A 22,181-nucleotide genomic window follows, 5' to 3' on the forward strand; every position below is an offset into this window, starting at 1 on the left:
CCACAAACACCACTGGTTAGAGGCAGGATTTTCTATTATTCCTGGGGTAAGATGAGTAGACAACACTTGAAAAAAAGCCTTTGGAAAGTCAAAGGGCATGGAATTCTCTGAAGTATAAAAGGAAGTTGAAAACATTAAGTCTTTGGCTTTGAAATAATTAAAATGCCTTAATTTTGGGGAAATTCTCTTAAAACTTAAAATTAGTTTTAGATAATACCAGAAAACCTCCTCTGAGCTGTTTTTGATGCTTTGTGTACATTTATGTAGTCTGTTCTCCTTACAGTTCAAGATACAATTATGATTTATTTGACTAGCATAATTATAGCTATTCAAAAAGGCACTAGTTTTGGGGTTTTTTTTTAATTAATCCATCTTTATAGTAATTAACTCATGTTTGCTGCTTTTCTGGTGAAGAGCTGCTTGGTAGAATGAGAAGAATTATCTGTGTGTGATTGATATGTGTATATACAGTAACAAACCTATTTGACTACTGCCTCAGGTGCCTCTTAAGATTGTACTTTTCAAGACACAAAAAATACTAGTTTCTGTCTGCATTTCACAATATGTCCTGCATGTTTTCTGCTACAGCCTAAACAAGGTGTGTCCTCAGTTGTGCCATAAATGGTTACTCTGAGCATGCCCAGAATTTTAGTGATGTTGCAAACAGCTGGGATCTAGAGTTCTGCAAGGATTTTGGTCAATGCAAAAGAAGCAAATTAGAGCTTGGTGAGACATAAAATCTTGTTCTTAACGTCGTGAACTCTTTCAATCAGGAACCATCTGCATGGTACAATGAAGTACCTTTCAAATCCTGTCCTGGTTTAGTGGTCAGGGCAAACCACAAACCAGAGGGCAAAATTGCTCTCTGTTATGCCCCCCCTGCCCTCCCAAGGGAAGATAAAAGGGAATAAGGAAGAGAGACATTAAGGGTTGGAGATGGGAACTGGAACAAATTAAGTGTGACAAAGAAAAGAGAGTAACACGTGGGGTGAAGAACAGGTATATACACTCATATAGAGATGTATACAAAACTGATCTCAGTGATGGCAGGAACAGGTGGGTAACAGTCTCTTGTGCCCGGGCTGCCTCAGCAGAGGGATCCACAGCTCCTCACAGCACCCAGTAGAGATGGATTCTGGAGAGCACATGGCAAGTTGAAGGAGCTCTGAGCAGCACCAGCACAGGAAAAAGGGGCTGAGCTTCCAGTTCTGGCTTTTATAGAGTATGGCAGGAAGTGAGAGGGAATACTGACCTCTCTTTTCTGACCTTCCTGGGTCCTTTGGGGTCCTAAAAAACCCTCTTTCTAGTCCCTCTTATAGGTGTCAACAACCTGCTGGGTCCACTTAAACCGTAACAGGTTCTAAGCAGAAAATTAATAATAGGTGTAAGTGAAAAATTACTTCCAAGTCTAATTTCTGATTACATGCAAATTTGCTGACAGTCTCTGAAGGCATGGTCAAGTTAGGAGGAACAGCAATCTGTGAAGTGTGACCAAGTTGAAGAGTTGACTTAAAAGATGGTGAGTGTCCAAATGGAATGGGACAGAAACATGTGGTTGACATGAAATGTGTTACCATGTGTGAATGTACCTGAGATGTGGTGTAGACAGAGGAGCTTTGACGAGTGGCTGTATAAGCACTGGCTATATATTTCTTCCCAGTAAGATGAAGGCCACATCTGCTCTTCACTAAACTGTGGTATTTAGCTTAACTCCATTTTGGTTTAATTCTAAAGGCAAAGTCCAGCTGGGTTCATGTTCATGTACATGCAAAAAAATTATATGAATGCATGCAACACTCCTTCAATGGATTGTGTGTGACAGCCTTGAGTGTACAAACAGGACAAGAACTGCATTGAGAAAACTGAAAGTCCAAATAAATGGGTTTGCAGAGGATACTGGCCCTCCAGACTGTAAACACAACAGGCATTTAGCTCTTAAACACTTGAAGGCAAAAATAATCTGTCATTTAAAACCATCACACTGACCTTCAAGCGTCTATTGTGTATCACTTAGCCTCTGCTGTGTTTGAATGTGAAGCCAGAGCAGGCAATCATGTGTCCACTTGTCTCTCTAGCTTTTTGGAGTGGGATGTAAAAGTTGAAATTAACAAATGAGTGTGTCTGTGAGAGGATGAGTTGTAAGTAGATCTTAGCACTACAGTAAAGTAAATTTGAATTGTTCAATTACTTCTTGGTGGCAGAAGCTTGGAAATTAGTGCTGTGTATCTTCAGTACCAACCCAGGGGAGTCTTACCATGTTCAGGAGGTTGTAGTCCTGAATAAACAAAAAGCCCATTCCTTCACTTGGTGAAGTCAAGCAGCATGCCAGTCTCCATGTCATGTTGTTTTAATCATTCCAAGATTTGGTTTAGAAGGAGGTAAATGATAACAGAAGGCAGTTAGTAATTCCTTGTCTTGAAAACCTTGATTTTATGTGAGCCAGATAGAACAGTGCAATGAAATGCCCACAGCAAAAGGTGGGAGAGCAGTGGTTCACAAGGGAAAAGAGTGTTGCTGCCTGTCCAGTTTTACATGTGTGTGAGAACAACTCTCTTCCCAGATGTGATTATCAGTAGAAGAAGTTCTTTATAAACATCATACTTAGTGATGCTCTAGGTCTTGTATTTTTACTGGAATATATAGATACTCAGCTCAAGCATTTCCTACTCTCATGTGGTCTATGTGGGAGAATCATAGAAACATTTAGATTGGAAAAGACCTTGAAGATCATCAAGTCTGACATTTAACCCAACTCTACAATGTTCACCCCTAAACCATATCCCCAGACACTACATCTATATGACTTACACACATCCAGGGATGGTGGATCAACCACCTCTCTGGGCAGCCCATTCCAATGCCTTCTATATGACTTACACACATCCAGTGATGGTGGATCAACTACCTCTCTGGGCAGCCCATTCCAATGCCTGACAGCCCTTTCAGCGAACAAAATATTCCTAATGTCCAGCCTAAACCTGCCCTGGTGTAGCTTTAGGTCATTCCCTCTTGTCCTATCACTAGTTACTTGTGAGAAGAGACCAGCACCTACCTCTCTACAGTGTCCTTTCAGGTAGCTGTAGAGTAATAAGGTGTCCCCTCACCCTCCTTTTCTTTAGACTAAACAGCCCCAGTTCCCTCAGCTGCTCCTCATAAGACTCGTTCTAGTGTAACCGCAGCCTTTTTCATTTCTGTGTGTTAATTTAGATGCAGTTTCATCAAAGCCGCACCATGTAGTGTGACTGTGCATGAACATACTCTTCAAGATAGACTTTTTTGTTGGCTATGACCTTTTTTGTTTTCATCACTCTTTATAAATGAGCTGATTTGAGAAATACAGGGGAAAAAACAAACGTTCCTACGCTGAGGTTCTACATACACCTCATTTGTAATTCTCAGCAGGGGTTTTGCACAGAGTTGAGTTAAATTTAGATCTCTACTCTGTGAGCTGAGAGGTAGAAATAAATGACAGCTATTTTTAAATTCAATTCAAGGGAGGTTCACAAGGGAAAAGAGTGTTGCTGCCTGTCCAGTTTTACATGTGTGTGAGAACAACTCTCTTCCCAGATGTGATTATCAGTAGAAGAAGTTCTTTATAAACATCATACTCAGTGATGCTCTAGGTCTTGTATTTTTACTGGAATATATAGATACTCAGCTCAAGCATTTCCTACTCTCATGTGGTCTATGTGGGAGAATCATAGAAACATTTAGATTGGAAAAGACCTTGAAGATCATCAAGTCTGACATTTAACCCAACTCTACAATGTTCACCCCTAAACCATATCCCCAGGCACTACATCTATATGACTTACACACATCCAGTGATGGTGGATCAACTACCTCTCTGGGCAGCCCATTCCAATGCCTGACAGCCGTTTCAGCAAACGAAATATTCCTAATGTCCAGCCTAAACCTGCCCTGGTGTAGCTTTAGGTTGTTCCCTCTTGTCCTATCACTAGTTACTTGTGAGAAGAGACCAGCACCTACCTCTCTACAGTGTCCTTTCAGGTAGCTGTAGAGTAATAAGGTGTCCCCTTACCCTCCTTTTCTTTAGACTAAACAGCCCCAGTTCCCTCAGCTGCTCCTCATAAGACTCGTTCTAGTGTAACCGCAGCCTTTTTCATTTCTGTGTGTTAATTTAGATGCAGTTTCATCAAAGCCGCACCATGTAGTGTGACTGTGCATGAACATACTCTTCAAGATAGACTTTTTTGTTGGCTATGACCTTTTTTGTTTTCATCACTCTTTATAAATGAGCTGATTTGAGAAATACAGGGGAAAAAACAAACGTTCCTACGCTGAGGTTCTACATACACCTCATTTGTAATTCTCAGCAGGGGTTTTACACAGAGTTGAGTTAAATTTAGATCTCTACTCTGTGAGCTGAGAGGTAGAAATAAATGACAGCTATTTTTAAATTCAATTCAAGGGAGGTCTCAGAGCACATTGGGGTGTGATGAGATTCATTTTCCTTCCCTTCGGAATTTGTTCATAGTGTTACTTTTCATTTTCAAGGAGTCTAAAATAGAACCATAGGAGAGAGTCCCATCTAATGTTGAACTAGTGGTTTAACTGAGCATGTAGCTGCTAGTGGATGTGCTGAATTAGTTACAAGACAGCTATGAAACTATTATTGCAGACTGATCATAACAGGCTCTGTGGCCGTAGTTCTAAGGCCCAAGATAAACCTTGCTGTCTTTAGAAGCGATTAATTTTGCTTCTAATTAAATATTTAATTTTGACAACTGTCACACCCCTCCTGCCCCCAAAGTGCCCAATTCTGGTGAAGCAGATTAACCTGAGAGCAGCAGTTATATCCAGCCCTGTACTTGTGACAATTAAAAGAAAAATATAATAGATTCCTGAATAAGAAGGGCTGAGAAATAAGACTCATTCCTCACTGTGTCCTAGATGAGGTGAGTGATCTTGAACCACTTTGTTCAATCTCATTTGGCCATTTAACAAGCAGGGACCAAGCTGGCAGTGCTCCTGTGCCTTCTGCACATCACACACCTGAGCACAGTGCATGTAAACTGGTGTGTTGCCCTCAGCCTGACTGTGCACTCCTGGTGAAAAATAGTATTTTTTTATTCATACCTTTAACCTGATAGCTGATTCATAAAGGTGTAAGAGTTTGAGGAAGAGAGTTACTGCAACTGAAATGTATCTTTTGGCACTCGAGTGAAACTAGGAGGGAAAATCTGGAACGAGTACTATGAAATTGTTGATCCTGAATGGCAAAGGATGTGCATGGGTGTGAGTAATCCCTCCTGTTCCTCTTGGCTGTCAGGAAGCTTGTGCACCCTGTTACCCTGAGTTGTTTTTCAGTGTACCCAGAGACTTGCCTGCCTGGGAGTTTTGCTGGCAAAGTGGGTGCATTGAGGGATTGGGTGACAGTTCTTGTTGTGTGACCTTCTGTGCGTAGCCCAGATGAAGAGCACCCTGCAGAGATGGCCAGTACAGAAGGGTGGCAGAGAGGAGGAAATCAGTTGCAAGGTAAACAACCAGATTGGTGAGCTTCTACTGTGAAATGTGGAAGAAAAAACAACAAAACAAAACTGGGATGTTTCCCAGCAGCAAAGAGCAATGCCTAAAATCTGGCCAATGTGGGGAAAGGATGTGGTCCAGTGCATGTCCCTGACTGAAGGTTTTATTATGCTCCCCTAATACAGCTTTTGTGGCTCTGTTTAACTCTCTGTACCATGGAAAACCTGCATCAGATGATGTAGGCCTGTATCTTACTTACAGAAGGGTTGCTCCTGATGTTTGCACCTTCAGAAGATCTTTTCTCCACCACCACCACATTTGCCTCTGGTTTTTGTGTCTCATTGAGAGGATATGGGGTATAAAATCCTTGTCTTGTTGAAACTGGTTGGAGCTTTTCCATTAACTTAAACACAGCAGGCTGTCACTGAGGATGGTGTCTCCAAGAGAAGACATATGCCTTTGCATATGTTGTGAGGAGTTACCAACATTTACTCACATGTTTCAGAATGATTCATGTTTTATTCTGTAAATTACTCATGTTTTGCTTGTAAGTCTACCCATAAGCAGCCTTCAGTGGTAGTTACAGGTCATTTTAATTGAGATCAGCATGGAAACCTGTCAATCTGCAGAGACACTGCAGTTTATGGTCACTCACTGTGATGACCAAAGAAACCAAAATGACCTTCCAGGTCCATTTTCCAGCTCAAACTTTGATGGTCCATTAAATGTATTTATTATTTGTTGAGTGGACACAGAAGCACATTGTACAGCAAGTAACTCAGCAGCTTCTGCTGAAAGCTTATGGCTGCCTAGCTCTTCTAGCTTGACATGTTTTGCATCATTATTTCAGGCTGCATCTCTCAAAACATGTTTGTCCACTGAACGTACTGTAGCTGAATGGTCAGAACTACCAGAAGTCACTAAAGTTAGTGGCACAGATGTTTCGTGTGAGGATTCAACCTTCCTTTTTCCTGAAGCTCTTTCAAAAGTTGTTCATAGCGATGTTGAAGGTGTGTCAAAATGAAAGAGGTTTTGGAAAGCAGCAGTATATGAATTTCTAAAAGGTTGTACTAGAAGTTCTAGAGATGGTTGAGCTCAGTTTTCTAGGCCTTGTTAAGGAATGTAATTCCCCTACCCCAAATTTAGCTATGGAAGAATTGTGTGTAACCTGTTGTAGTCATCAAGGTGGTCACTGTCATCTTCACAGACAAATGAGCAGTACCAAGGATAATTCTTCACCTGTGCTTTCAGTACCTGTGAGTGCCACCAAGCATGTCCATCTCTTTCTGATGCCTGAACCAGGAGGCTCAGGTTAGACAAGGCAACCTCCACCTATTTCCTGTTTGGTAAAATCTTCTCCCTGATGGGTATTGTCAGTAGATGAATTGTAAGTATACTGGAGAATGGTTGGTAAATGCAGGTGTAACTGAGAGTAACTGCTCTGTTCATTGGTGTTATCTGCAAATAAACTGACCCCATATACTGAAGAGGTCTCTGAAGGTCAGCTTTTTAAAAAAACCCACTCGTGTCAATGAAACTGCACAGCAAGCAATTAACTCTGTATCCAGAACAAGGTATCCAATATAATTGGGTGAACAGCATCCTAAAGGTGATGATTCCTGCCTATTGTCTATAAAGGGAGCCTACAACAATGGTGTCAGGCTTAGCCTTTAGACCTGTGAAGTTTGCAAGCCCAGGATCTTAAAAGCTTCCAACAGAGGCAGGCAGGGTGTGATAGCAAAGCCTGAATAAAACCATGGAGGCTTGACTGCTGAAGGAGCAGCTCCTCAGGGTCTGCAGTTCTCAGTGAGCATGGGAGTAACAGAGGCTCAGCCTGCAGCTTGCAAACAAAAAATAGCTCTTATTAATAATTCAGCATTGTTTTAGCTTGCTATATATATATGTGTGTGTTACTTTTTCATGTGTTTTGTTTTTTTTTACTCTGCTCTTTCAAGCTGCTGTGTTTTGCTCTGGTTTGATTTTTGCATTTCTTTGTAGCTTCCATTAGTGGAAGCTCTGAGGCTGGCTGCAGGGCACCAAAGCCAGTTACACATAGAAGCTATGTTCCTGAGTCTCTTGGAATGTTTTAAAAACATTTTGTGTTGTCTTCTCATCTGTTATTTTCACTTTGCTGGGAGAATCTCATTTTTAAACCACAGAGAGGTGATGGAGAGTTAATATTGCTCCTTCCTAAGCGAGTTCTTCAATAGCTGGAATTCCCATGTCAGCCAGCAGCCTTGCCCCTGGGCAGTTGAATCTTTTTAATAAAAGAATAATATCCCTTCATAATCTGCAAGCCAAAGTCATAATGTACCTCAACTTGTAATGAAAACATTAATTAAACTGCAGTGCTTCATCAAATTGTTAGTAAGGACTTCATAGTCCTCACAATTTTAAAATAAGGATTGTTTAAGTACTATTTTTGCTGAAGCAAAACTATGTATTATGTATGTTTGAAGTTGATCTTCTCATGTCTGTAATACATTTTGTGAAAATTTGGCAGGAAATTTGAAGAGTAAAACTGGACATTTTACTTGAGAATACCAGTGAAGTTCATGGGGTCTCGTTCTTACTGCAGATCAGTTAATTCTGAAGGCAAAAATGGTGTGTTACTCTGGGGGCAATATTTTTAAAATTCATATTTTGTCTTAATAAACCAGTTATACACGTGGATGTTGGCAGATTTCTGGAGTTACAATGTAATAAATATTTTAAATTACTCTTCCTTCATACAGCCAGGAATGATTCTGTATTTAAAAACAGGTAATTGCATTTAACAATTAAACTTACAAAGTTTATTCTGTTCTCCAGCCTCACTTAAGAAATTTAAGTCAGTCCAGAGATAAAATTACACATCAATTGCTAATTATATTATAGACAGTGTTATGTTGTGCTGGACCTTATTATTTCAGGTAATGGCTTTATGCTTGAAATTTCAATTAGTGGTGTATTCTGGGGCTTTGGTTAAAAAATTCCCAGATTTAGAAGATTTTAGAAGGCCTTGGGGGAGAAAATACCCAGGTGGTCTTTAGGAGGAGGGGAGCAGTAAAGCTCTATTTTTGGTTCTTATGTAGCATAAATTCATATGGCTAGAAACTAGTGTTAAATTTCCCTGGTCCTTCAGGAACAAGCTAAAAGGAAAGTAGATTCTGTTGACCTATTAAGATTTTAAGGTCTTTGAGCCCTGGGGAGTCTTGACAGACCTGAACTGTATATGACAGCAGGGACTGGTAAAGAAGTTAAGTGTTACAGAGTAACTAGTTTTAACCTTCAGTTTAGAAGGAGCTTGTTGCCCTTAATGGAAAGGGCACATGATACAACTTTGAACTTTTGGACTGGAACTTGAATGTGCAAGGATACATTTTCAAGTGTCATCAGTTCATCTCTGTGGATTCAAGATACTTAGTTTTATAAGGTCTTGGGGAAACTGGAATGAACTGTTAAAATGTGAATAATGTAACAGTGCTGCTGTGACATTACAGTATGTCCCAGTCAGTCCTATCTGGGTTTTTTTGCTCATTTGATTCCATCTTTTTGGGTTTTGCTTCCAGCAGATAAGAGAAGGCATTGTCTGATGCTGGTACCTTGCCCATGATGTAGGTTTTCAGTCTGACTTGTCAGGGGAGAACTTGCACATGCATGGTTGGAAAAGGACAAGAATCACCACCTCACTTAGTCCTATAAACAAAAAAAACTCAACAACCTGTCCTTCATTCCCTGTGTGTATTTTGTCTTGTTTGCATTTAGTTAGAGAATTAATTAGAAGAAGTTGAAATACCTTTGTTGCAAAGCAGGACATCTGGTTTCTTAAATGACAAAATACTAATAGACATGAAAAGGTTTCAATCTTTTTCTTGTCTGCATGAGTAAATAAATAGATCTGTCACTAGAGATATAAAACTGGTACACAGAAGGTTTAACCTGAATGTAAGAAAATACTTAATCTGAGGGTACCAGAGCCCTGGGACAGGCTGCCCAGGGAGGCTGTGGAGTCTTTATCTCTGGAGACCTTCCAAACCCACCTGGATATGTTCCTGTGGGATCTGCTGTAGGGGACCCTACTTGAGCAGAGGGTTGGACTGGGTGATCTCCAGAGGTCTCTTCCAACCCCAGTTCTGTGATTCTGTGAGAATATCACCTCAGAATAACCCTTTTCTTACACCCAGTAGAGCTTGCTTACAAGAACAGCCTCCTGAATACTTAGACAATAACAACAAGATTCATAGTCACCTCTAGGTTTATACTTTTCGGTGCCATACAGGATCACAAGTCTTTCTGTTCTTTTAAGTTTAACTTTAGTCTAAATCACAGTGATTATTGTGGTTTTCTTGCATTTCCACAAATTTTGCTGGCAAAGATCAGTGTTTTGCTTGGGTTTTGCATTGAAATTAAGAACAGTATTGATGTTATAAGGACCCCCAATGCACAAGTATGTTGTTTAAAGAATGATTTTATTTTTGTGTCTGTTTAAATAAGCTTCAAGCACCATGGTTAGTGCATTTCCAAAGAATGTCAGTCTTTACTTTTGGGTTCATATTTTTTTTTGTTTCAGAAGGCAGGTGACTTTTTAAAATTTGAGTGTTAAAGTCAGTGAATGTTAGAAGTCCTGGTGTATGTATTAAGGTATGCTAAGGAATTGTAGAATCAAATTGTGACTGTTTTCTTTCTTACACATATTTTTTCCACTGCCTTTTCCATGACTTTATTTTTCTTTCTCACACTCTGCAGAATGGGTTGCTTGTGTGAGGTCCAACTTCTTGGTTTTGTGCTATCTGCATGATGTGAAGAATATCCTGCAGCTTCATGACCTAGCTACTGGTGCTCATCTCAAGACTTTTCCCTTAGAGGTTGGCAGTATTGTGGGCTACAGTGGCCAAAAGAAGGACACTGAAATATTCTATCAGTTCACTTCCTTTTTATCTCCAGGTAAGACTGCTTTTTTTCCCTTAGTTATTGTTCCTTGTCCTGGGAACAGTATGTTTCTCATTTTCTGTTGCTCAATAGTTACTAGATAGGTCTAAGATGCAGATAAAACTGCTTCCATGTAGTGAATATAGTGGTTGTGCACTTCAAAATGTACCAGTCCTTGATCCATGAAGCCTAAATAATATGCCTACAAATATCTGAGAGACCTGCATTGAGACTCAAGACTGGCTTGTACTAGAGCTGAAATTGTAGGATTCTCACAGCTTTTGCTTCATACAGCAAGATAAAAGTTTGCAAATTATGTTGAAGACAATAGTTAATGTATTCAATGTAACTTTCCTCACAATTTTGAAGAACATAAATCGAAGTCACAAAAATTCCTTCTTACAGCATTGTGATTCATTTATGCATAGCCTCATCAGAGCAAATGAATATACTGGTGCTTCATACTTGCAACAAAAGTGGTAGTAAACAAATATATGAAGTAATGAACAGAGCACTTAGGAAACCATAGATGCTGCCACCAGAAAATAATTTTTGCTATTTCCTGAAAAATATGGTTATCCCTGCTGTCCAATCCAGACACACCTAAGTGAGCACTCTGGTGTTTGGAATTTCTTTAGCACCCAGCAAAAAGGTGCAGGCCCCAACATTAGCATGTTTTTGGAAATTAACTTAAAACTGGAGGAGGGGAGATTTAGGTGAGGTGTTAGGAAGAAATTCTGGAGTGTGAGGGTGGTGAGAGCCTGGCCCAGGTTGCCCAGGGAAGCTGTGGCTGCCCCATCCCTGGCAGTGTTGAAGGGCAGGTTGGATGGGGCTTGGAGCAGCCTGGGCTGGTGGGAGGTGTCCCTGCCCATGCAGGGGGTTGGAACTGGATGATCTTGAAGGACCCTTCCAACCCAAACCATTCTGTGGTTCTGTGAACTGTCATGCCACTAACAATGTAACAGAACAGCAAATTGAACAGGGTTTCAATTACACATTACTGAGATATTGGACTGATTAAGTCCTGAAATGCAGTCTCTGACTGTGCTTATGCTTCATCGTGTGGTTTCCTAATATGCAGCTATTCTGCCTGCTCTGTGAGTAAGGTTTGCCAATACATCATCCAGCTTGGGCAGCTGTATAGAAATGTCAAATGACTGCTCTGCCTGTGTCTGACTGGTGTGCTTTTCCTTTGTACTTTTGATTCACTTTCTGGATCCTGATTTTTAAGGGAAATGCTGCTTTAATGCTTGTTTCTGCCTGTCACCCTGTGTTAGGTTTGCTGTTCATTTTGTGACAAATGAAGGAAAAAACATTCCAAGAAGATCAGGGTAGTCCTACTTTTAAACTCTATTTAATTCACCTTTACAGAAAGAAGCTTAATCAGTTATTAGAAAGACTGTTTTTCACCCATGTTGCTTTGCCAATCTCGATCTTTTTATTTTCCACTATCTATAAAAATGATTTAATGAGACAATTGTATCAGATATGCTTCCTCATTATTTTGTGTTTCATTATACATTTTTTTAGCTATAACCTCTGTAAGAATTACTTCTGGTTTCCTGAAGGTTTCTAAAATATACACAAGTATTTCAATCAAGTCCTGTCCACCTTGCTTAATTTTATTGCATTAAGGATGCTGTAGAGGACTTGTTGATTTAACTTTTGGTGTTCTTTTCCCTCATATATGTTTAAAATTTTACAGAGACCAGCTTGTTATAAAGTAGAAAAGCAAAAAATAATATTGAGGTTAGTTTTATGTATCCCATATATTTGGTGTATATCCATGAATTTTAGGATTTTATAATATGTTATCCAGTGTGCAAACATGGAAGTCACAGTACATGGCACATGCTCAAATGTTAGTAGGGGTGAATGACAGGAAATGCGATTTACAGTCTAAATGCAAAATTCTTCTTGGCTAAGTACATATCTGTGGAGTGTCTAGATTGCTACACTTTCTGTCATTCTGCCTCTGCTCCAGCCTAGAAATCCTATATTGCTTATAGACAAAGTTTCTCATATGCACAGTCCTTGGAAATCAGAAGTACAAGTCAGGCAAGTGAAGTTGCTTTTAAACCTGCAGGATCAGAACATAATATAAATTACATAATACCCAATCCCACTCAGTTGCATATGCAACCTGTGCTGGTCTGCCACCATTTCAGGTGGCTGCTCAGCTCTTCCCATCATCTCAGAGCCCATTTAAATTGTAATTTCAAAGGATTTTATGCTAAAGAGAAAAATGTTGACTGAGTGAAATTCTTGAGAGATGTATTCTCAGTCAGGTGGCTGTAGAAGAGGTGTTTTAAAACTGACTTGATACATCTTTCTCCCAGCATTGTCATTCTCAGTAAGTGCTGTGTAACTTGATGAGAACAAATCATTTTTGCCTAACCCACATACCTGGCTTTGTGGGTTCAGTGAGAATTATTCTTTATTCACAGAAAGGCTTTGTGCCCTTCCTAGATGAAGTGCATGTGTGTATGTGTTAAATGATATATTAAGTGAAAAAATGTGCCTGAAGCTACTGTTTTTCACCCCACTGAGGTATCTTTGTCATTCAGTGATGGTCTAAACCAGCATCATTTTAACTCACCCTCTGTTTTAGGTATTATATATCACTGTGATCTGACCAAAGAGGAACTGGAGCCAAAAGTTTTCCGGGAGGTGACTGTGAAAGGGTTTGATCCTTCAGTTTACCAGACAATTCAGGTAATACACATGAATCCTTCTGTCTTGCTGTAAGAGTTTAACAAAATTGCATTTGTCCAAGGATGAGAGTGTTTTGATTATATCCTGAGTTGCCAGTCTGAAGATCTTTGTGTTCTGAAGGAATTCTACCAAGTCTTGTTTTTAGGGAGGTTTGAAGATGCCACTGCAAATAACAAAGCAGGTTCAATCCTCAGTCATCTTACATTATAAGGCCATATGTTCTGGATTTTTTTTCCCATGTGATAGTGTTCTTTGATATTTGTTTTAACATCAGTCTGCTGCTTTTCCATGTTTATACATTTCTTCTACCAGGGCAACTTGTCGTGGATACAGTAGGTGAGTGTGTGATAGACCAAGGCTTGTAGGCAGTGGAGAAATGTGGTTTTGCTGCTCCACTCAAATTCATGAATGGGCTTCTGCAGGAGAACTTCAGGGCATGGGGAAGCTGATAAAGAGAAAGAAAACAGCATTGTCTTTAGGAAAGAACTTGGTACAATAGTGATAACTGCCACCAAACTCGGAAATACATAATGTAATGAAAAAGGGTTTAGAAGGGGTTGCCTTAAATTAGAAATAATCTATTTTTCTAGCAAATAAAATTTTACTACACAAATGTCTGGAAAAACAAAATCTTATTTTATATTTAAAAGCAATTGCATGCTAAGTTGAGGTAAAGTGGAACAGAAATACAGATAATTACCAGGAGGGAGCATGGTGTTGCTCTGCCCTTGGAAGTGTTCACTTTGTACATGGCTGGCAGAGCTTCCCTGCTAAGCTGCAATGGAGTGGAAGTTTCTGGCATGGTCTCTGGTTTTCTTCTTGCACACTCATGCTCAGTACCAGCTCTAGAGAAACAGCTCTAGTGACCTGTGGAGCTACACTGGGACCAGTGCTTCTAAAGAGCACTCTTGGCTCAACACTCACCTGGTTTTGCCTTTTTTCAACAAATTACCTCAATGTGGTAGTATCTTGGAAGTCAGTCTCTCATATCATTCAGCTCCATGGAGAAGTCTCAGCTGAGCTGTGGAAGAGGCTGTTTGTCAGGGCTGGGACTGCCTGGGCATCTTGTAGTTACTCAGCCCAAACTAAGAAGAAATTGGCCAATTTACCTTGCGCTGAAGGGCGAGCTCTTCCAACATGCCTGACATTTGCACCAGGGTAAGAGCGTGCCCATGGGTTGCTGACTGTATCATCCTGCAAATACATAGTCTTATGCCCATATCCTGAAAGACTCTGTGTTACCTTCCTGAATATGTCAGTGTTTAAAATGCTTGCCACAGCCCCAGGAGTGTGTCCTGCCTGCTTTTATTATACAATATATTCAGTTGCGTTAATAACTTTTCCTCTGCCAAACGCTTCTTGAATTTGTCTTTGCTGCCTTGCACACTTTCATCCATCACAATGACAGACTTTTTCAGGAAATAGCCTGGGGTGAGTTTTACAGGAGGGAAAAACAGTTCTGCAGGAACTTTCAAACTACTCCTGTAAGCTCTTTACCTCATAAATAACTCAACTGCTGTTTGAAACAAAAAAGCCTTTATTTTATCTTTATGAAGTTGCCAGCTAAGTTCTTCTCTGCCTCTCTGTATTAACACCTCTGAGTGACACTCTAATCATGGATAAACAGTCTTCTGGCCTGCCTCACAGCTCACCTTCTTTTAGGCTGATATTTTAGGATTAGAAGTGTTGAAATTGCAACAATAAAAATGTCACTTGGCTCCTTTTGCCATTCTTTGCATACCTTCCACTCCTGTCCCTGAAACAATTTGAGATGAACCAAAAATAGATGTTGCTATTGACAAATGCACTTGGAATTAGCCCTTGCAGGAGAACAGTAACATTCATAACACAGCTTGCTCTTACAACTTACTTTGATTTAAAAGCAGCTGCTGTTTAGATGTTTTTGCAGAGTCAAGTCTTAAAAAGGATATTTCTTTTCTTGGGGCCAGGATCAATTTCCTCCTCTTTCTTTTGCAGAAATTATTTTTATATATGGAGTAAATTTCCTGAGAAGTTTCTTGTTGTTCAGTCTTTCATCCCCATCATCAAGCCCTTACAGCACTGATTTTCAAGTTGGTGATAGGGAAAATTTGCCTACAGTCATTCTAATTCCTAGTGGAACTTTACACCATGCAGTTTGGCACAGGGGTTAATCTCTGTTTCAGGAAAATACTGAGAGAAGATGAATCAGACTCTGGGTTGATTGGCAGAGTTGTGGGAGAAGCTTGTGTGTAGCACCTGCCCTCACTATTCCTGGACCTTGCCCTTGCTGGTGGGGTGATTCCATGAGCATGAGATTCCCTCATCAAAATAAAAAGTAGCAGAGGGCAGCAGAGGAAAGGAGAGTGCCATTAAAGTTGTATTAAGCTCAACCTGCTTAGCAGTGCAAGAGCTGACAGTATCACACTGTTTCAGTGTGGATATAGAGATGGTCTTACTGCTGGTTCTTTCCCTTATTTAAGTATATATGAATAGATTACTGGAGTTTGGAGAGAAATTCAGGAGCTCTGATTTTATCTTTGTTATGAAAAAGCACTTTCATACCAGAGCAGAGAGGCATGGACTTTTTACATTGACTCTGAGCAGAAACAAACAATTCTCCCCTTTTCTTCAGGGAAGTAAGTTGTTTTGGCATCCTTTTTTCCTCCTCCTGAGAATCCAGCACAGCCAAAAGGGGACTGATTTTTGATTCCTTGCTTCTAAGAGTACTTGGGGTTTGAATGCTGCCTCAATCTCATGGGTTGGAAGGGAGGAATTAATACTTGGAGGAAACAAGTTGCTTGCTGGTTTTTGTTCCTATCTTATTCCTTTTATATACTTGTGGTTCCATATTGCAATGAGGAAAAAAATGAGGAAATATGGGGGAGGGGGAGTGGGTGTGAAAAAATGCACTAGTTTTAGTGCCTGCCACAGTGTGGCAGACACCTGCCTTCTTGCAGGGGGGAAATGAGCTGTGAGCTGCATCCATCAGAGCTCTTAGGAAGAAGACTTAAGTCTTCAGCCCTGGTCTCTGCCAGTGTTTTGGCAATGACTGTGGGGTTGGTGCCAAGATCTCACTCTGGAGGACATAAAAAAAATCACAGTGACAACTGTGGCAGCGCTGGCTGTTTGCCAATGGGAATTTAGCATCTTGCACCCTTGGCTTGTGGTTGTTACAAACAACTGTTCAATCTGCCATTACCTTTTCTGATTGCAGGTCAGTGAAGAAACACTAACTGAAAACATAGTCCTCTAGTTTCAAGACCTTGTATTTCCCGAAAGCCAAGAGATTGTATATTAAATGTGCTACACATTTGCAGCCACATTACACTCCTTTTTAAGGGGGGAAATTGTCAGTATGAAGGACTTGGTGTCTAGAAGAGTATCAAGTGAAGCATTTCCCATAATGACCTTACATACTCTTGAACTCTGAAATCCTTATGCCTGAGCAGAGGAGTAGCAGTTGACTCTACACCCCTTATACATAACCAGCCCCTTCCAATGCACTTCAGATAATTCACCCCAGTAATTCTGGCAGACCATGATATTCCCTAAGTGTCTGAAGTAGGAATCAGATCTCTGTATTCCAAGTAACAGGATGAACTGATAGGATTTTGCATTGCTTTCTTCACTGATCCAGTTCAAATCTTTCTTTAAGGTCTGAATGTCTCGGCCTGCTTTATCCCCGTCTCCCACACCACAGGGGTTTGCTGCACAGTTTAGGATGTTGGGAGATTTTTTTTTCAGCAGAAGGCACAACAATGGAAATGTGGTTTGGGATGGAGGAGCACAGAGCTGCCAGAAGAACTAGCAGAGTACCAGATCCCACACTCTGAGGGGTAATACTAAAATACATTTGGATCATCTTATAGGCTTTGTGATTCTCTGCTTTTAAGCTTTTAAAGTTAGATTGTTTGTTTTTCTGTTAAGTGTGCAGGGAGTTGAAGAACTCCTTAAAATGTTAGAGTCTAGATCCTTCATGCTCAAGATATTATAAAAACACTTATTTGTTTAAAGCCTACAAGAGAAGCAGTTGCTTAGTAGTTCAACTAAGTCATTGTGCAATACTATTCTTATGTCTTGTTCAGTAGAACTCCTGTTTGAATTTTCAGTGGTTTGTTTTCCACTTTTCTAGTGTGTGGAGATGTTAGCTGGCATACTTGATCCCAAGCTGCATTCAGTGCTCCATTTCTTTCTTGGAATTAATTAAAACAAGCTGAAATAACATGAATTGAAGCAGAGCTGTAACCGTTGAACGTAGTGTAGAGAATCCCTTTTTACACACAGGAGTCTTAAACAAGAGCTTAAGCAATTGTACTGGACCTTAAATAATTGATTTACAGCCTCCCGTGCTCTAAATGATTGCATTGATAATTGTGAATAAAAAATAGGTTTGATTTTTACAATGAATGGCAAAATACATTTTGCCATTAGGTAAAAGATTAAAAAGTCCTTCACTCAGACACCCTTAGTGAACATGTCTGTTGCAGCCTCCAGGAGGTAGATTCTTTGCTGATACAGAAAGATTAAAGTGAGGATGTGTTGTGAAAATGCTTGTTTCATGTCCTCTTTCTAAACAAGTCACTAAAGATTCCTTCCCTTTTTTCTCCAGCTTTCATATTCACTCCTGTGATTGATCTCACCTCCAGTAATTAACCATGAACACATTACTATTTTAATAAACTCCCTCATTCTCAAGATAAGTAAGAATTCTATTTAATGATTCTCAGTGGGAATTTTTGATTTCTCAAAGGTAGGGAGTAGTTATTAACTTCATTCTACAGGAGCAGAAACATTCAGGATGAAATTTGTCTGTGGTTGCACATTATGAGGTGTTGCACTGGGAATATGCTTTGACGGTTTGCTTTTTTAATGGCAGTGGTTTGCTCTTCCTCCTTTTTGCTGATCCTGAGAGTTGAGGCTTCAGATGTGGCTTGAGTACTTAATCAAGCCAGTTAGAACATCAGCATTTGGTGGACTTGGCAGTGCTCAGTTAATGGTTGGACTTGATGATCTTAAAGGACTTGTCCAACACAAACAATTGTATGATTCTATGGTTCTGTTCTGTCAATTAGAAGACCCAACTCCCAGTATCTCTAATAGTATTAAATGCTGGCAAATCCATCTGCCCATCCATTCCTTTGCCTCAAGGAGCCTTCCCAGGAGGATGTTACATTGGGATGATAATGCTACACTGGGGACAGGTCACTCTAGGACCACAATCATTGGTTTAATTCCCATAGGTAGCAAAGGTCAGTGGATCATTGCAGCTGTCAGTCAGCACTGGGGTGTGTCAGCATTTGAGGTATTGATCTTGCAGGCACATGTGATGAATTCTGTTACCAGGCCACCAAGACACCCAGACTCTTCTGGTTTTCTTTTTTGGTGCTATGCTGGCAGTGCCAGCTGAGTCTGTTGAGTAACCGTTAGGTTTCCAGAGAAGGAGATTTGCGTTTAGTAAGAGTTGTCTGTGCATGTGCATATCTGTCTCTGTCACAGAATAGGTTTTAAAATTAAGCAAATTTGCCAGACAATAGTAGTTACTTGTTTACTTGTTAGAGAAGCCCATGCTACTTGAGAATAAAATAGCATAGTATCATAGAATGGTTTGGGGTAGGACCTTCAAGATCATCCAGTTCCAACTCCTCTGCATGGGCAGGGACACCTCCCACCAGACCAGGTTGCTCCAAGCCCCATCCAACCTGCCCTTCAACACTGCCAGGGATGGGGCAGCCACAGCTTCCCTGGGCAACCTGGGCCAGGCTCTCACCACCCTCACACTCCACAATTTCCTCCTCATGTCTCACCTCAATCTCCCCTCCTCCACTTTTCATCCATTCCCCCTTGTCCTCTCCCTCCCTGCCCTTGTCCCAAGTCCCTCCCCAGCTTTCCTGGAGCTCCTTCAGGCACTGCAAGGTGCTATGAGGTATATGGACAAGTTATAAAATATTTTAAAATGTAATTTTTTAATATTGAAATAGTTTTCTGAAATGTAACTAATATAAAATCTCAGTGGAAGTGGTGAATTTTTTAATGTATTTCACCAGCTGTTCCTGTAGATTTTGTTAAAGATGGAAACTCCCTGGACAACCTTCACATCTCTCAGCCAATCATGTATTTGTGAAAGGCAGAAGGCAGCAAGAAGGGGAGGCACTTGTTCTCTTTCAGAGTCTCTGTCTTCTGTTCTTCTACTTTGGAAACCCCTCTTCTTGAAAGCATGTAAAATATTGGGACATTCTAACATAACGTTGCTGTTTTTTTCCAAGGGAAAGAAAAGGAGGTGGCAGTTCCAGTTCCACCCAGAAACAGTTCAGTCACTAATTCTGTCAGGTTTTTTCTGTTGGCTATTTGTCTGCCTCTGATGCAGCACAAATTCATCAGTGTGCAGTTTTATTAAGGGTAATCTAGTTTACATCTTCAGTTAGGGGTTGATTTGATTTTATCAACACTGCCCAGAAGTACTGATAGAATATCAGCTTTCCTTAGGTTAATTATTTCTGCTCTGTCCTTGAGACATGTTGCAGGAAATTTATGGGACAAGGGAAGCCTGTTAGAAGTATCATTATTTTTCACAGTAACTAGATTTTCAACTCTGTAGATGACTGATACAAAGAAATAGATTATTTCCTTAGTTGTAGCTTGTTAAATATAAATTCTCCCTGGCAGCTCCCTGAACTGATTACTTTTCACCCAATTTGTCAATTATATTTGAAAATACTAGTGCACAGTGGTCACTGCTAACAGCTGAAAATACACAAGATGTGGAAAAGCTCCAAAGCATAGTGGTAGAATACCTAAAATCAGGGAATCTTTTACTAATATGGGCATTGATGACTTTTTCCTTCTACTTACTGGTGGTTTTGAACTGTTAGCATTCATTGAAGTTGACATCCTTGGACATTTGATCTGTTGACTTACAAGTAGTTGAATTCCTCATGACTGCCACAAGTTTTTACATTTTGCTGTCTCATTTTGCCCAAGAAAGGATTGCTGCAAGTTTTCCTTTGTCTTACAGCTTAAAAAAATCCCAGGTGTTCCTCTTTTGCTGTTGATCTTTCTCTTCCTTGTTTCAACAGCATGATAGGGATACATCAACACACTTCTTGGTGTTCTGTTATGAAATCTTGGTTGTGATGGCTGTCTGGAAATTACACCATCAAGTGACATTTTTGCTGGATTGCTTTATACTAACTTTGGTTTCATTTTACCCAAGTATTGTTACAACAGTGTCACAAAAACTCACAATTCTTCTTCTTCTTGCTTCTTGTTGGGTCCTTTGTTCTACAATGAGTTCTGCAGCTCTGAAAACAATGGATGAGCCTCAAGTACTGTCTCCACAGCAAGGGGGTGGTCACCAAGACACAACTGTTGAAATCAATAGCATCTGATCCTTAGAATTATTTTCTTCTAAACCAGCACTCCAAACATTTTTTAGTTTATCCTTGACCATTCTCGAGGGATTCTTTTTCTCCTGCTGCATTTTGGTTTTTAAATCATGTAGGGGCACAAATGGGTAACTTTGAATTCAAGCTTAGCCCCCAGAAATTAAGTTATTTGTAGCTGTCGTTTGAGTGAGAAACTGCACATAGAAGTGCTTCAGAGTACTTTCAAGTGGTCTGTTTATTTCAGAAAGTCCTTCAGAATAAATAAATATTGACAGGATAAGTGATCTAGGACTGATTTTCAAACACACATTGTCCAGTGAAGATGATCTTTTCTTTCAAAACTAAGAAGTAGAAATTGAGAGTATCCACTATTTGTAGGTAGATAATGATTTATAATGCCTCTGGTTTTGGGTAGCCAACTTGATTCCTGTAAACATGGTATGATTATCTAAGGAAGAGAGAGCAGAATGCTCTGAAATTGTCCAGCTAGTGAATGTCTTTGCAATGGAAGTGGAATATGTAGGTCCTCTTACAGCTTTGACACAAGCTGGGCACTTCACATTACTGATGTCAAGACGGAATTTGTTCCCTGCAAGAATTTTTAGATACAGGTTTGTGGGTGAGATTTGGGCACCCTGAATCATGCAGATGCCCCTGCCTTAGGGAGAAAAACCATCAGGGGTTGTGTCACCTTTTTGAAGCTTGTAGAATCATAGAATCATCAAGGTTGGAAAAGACCTTCATGATCAAGTCCAACCATCCACCCTGCAACCCCCAACCACTAAACCATCTTCTGAAACACCATGTCCACCCCTTTTTTAACATCTCCAGGGATGGTGCCTCCACCACCTCCCTGGGCAGCCTGTTCCAATGCCTCACCACTGTTTCTGTGAAGAAATTGTTCCTAATATCCAGCCTGAACCTCCCCTGGTGCAGCTTGACCCCATTTCCTCTTGTCCTATAGAAGCTTAGCAGCAGGGCTGTGTTGAGATAACCAAGCAAGTTTTGAGCAAGATGGAGGCAGAAACAGAAAAGCTGAATTAACCAGTTACTGTTTGAGTGAATAGACCCCTTTCTCAGCATGTTCATTTAGCCATGTGCACCTACCACAGCATAAAAGCATAAATAAGTGTAGTTATTGTGGTGTAGCTTGCATAAGGTAAAGTCTCCCCCTTGCTTACCCCATGGTTTGTTGCCTCTACATTTTTATTCTTACAGTGTTTGTCCTTACAACTTGAGCTGATTTCCAGCATGGGAAAGATGAGTGGTGTTGTTTCCTAATGCCTACACATGAGTGCAGTGGGTTGTCTCCTGTCAGAGCAATTTTCTCAGTGAAGTAAAGCTTGATTTAGTGAAAGAACTTGCACTAACCAGCAGCTGTTACTTATGTTTTTATTTATAACTGTGCTACTTCCATTGAGACAGCCCTTTTTTTGTCTCTTGCTATATTGCTTCATAGTAGTATATTTCTTGAATGTCTGAGCACAGAGGTAATTCAAGAAAAGAGACTGTAACATTGTCCCTGGGATCTTTCTGTTTAACATGACTGGAATTTATAGTTAGCTCAAAAGGTAAGGGTTACCTAGCTGATATCTGCCTGTCTCTGCACTGTACACTAAGTTTTCTTTAAGGCAAACTGATAAAAGAAGAGGAATAACTGTACATAGTAGATGCTAATTATTCTGCTGCAGGAAGCTCTGA

General features: G+C 40.2%; 1 protein-coding gene across 1 annotated transcript in view; it reads left to right on the forward strand.

Annotated features, from left to right (window-relative positions):
• Positions 1-22,181, forward strand: part of PREP (prolyl endopeptidase) — a 159,364-nt gene that overhangs the window by 114,422 nt on the left and 22,761 nt on the right. The window contains exons 9-10 of the mRNA XM_010003868.1: positions 10,219-10,416; positions 13,013-13,116. Of these exons, the coding sequence (XP_010002170.1) occupies positions 10,219-10,416; positions 13,013-13,116 (302 nt within the window). The remainder of the gene's footprint in view (positions 1-10,218; positions 10,417-13,012; positions 13,117-22,181) is intronic.

Source organism: Chaetura pelagica, unplaced genomic scaffold (assembly GCF_000747805.2).
Source record: "Chaetura pelagica isolate M959 unplaced genomic scaffold, ChaPel_1.0 scaffold128, whole genome shotgun sequence".
NCBI classification, from domain to species: domain Eukaryota; kingdom Metazoa; phylum Chordata; class Aves; order Apodiformes; family Apodidae; genus Chaetura; species Chaetura pelagica.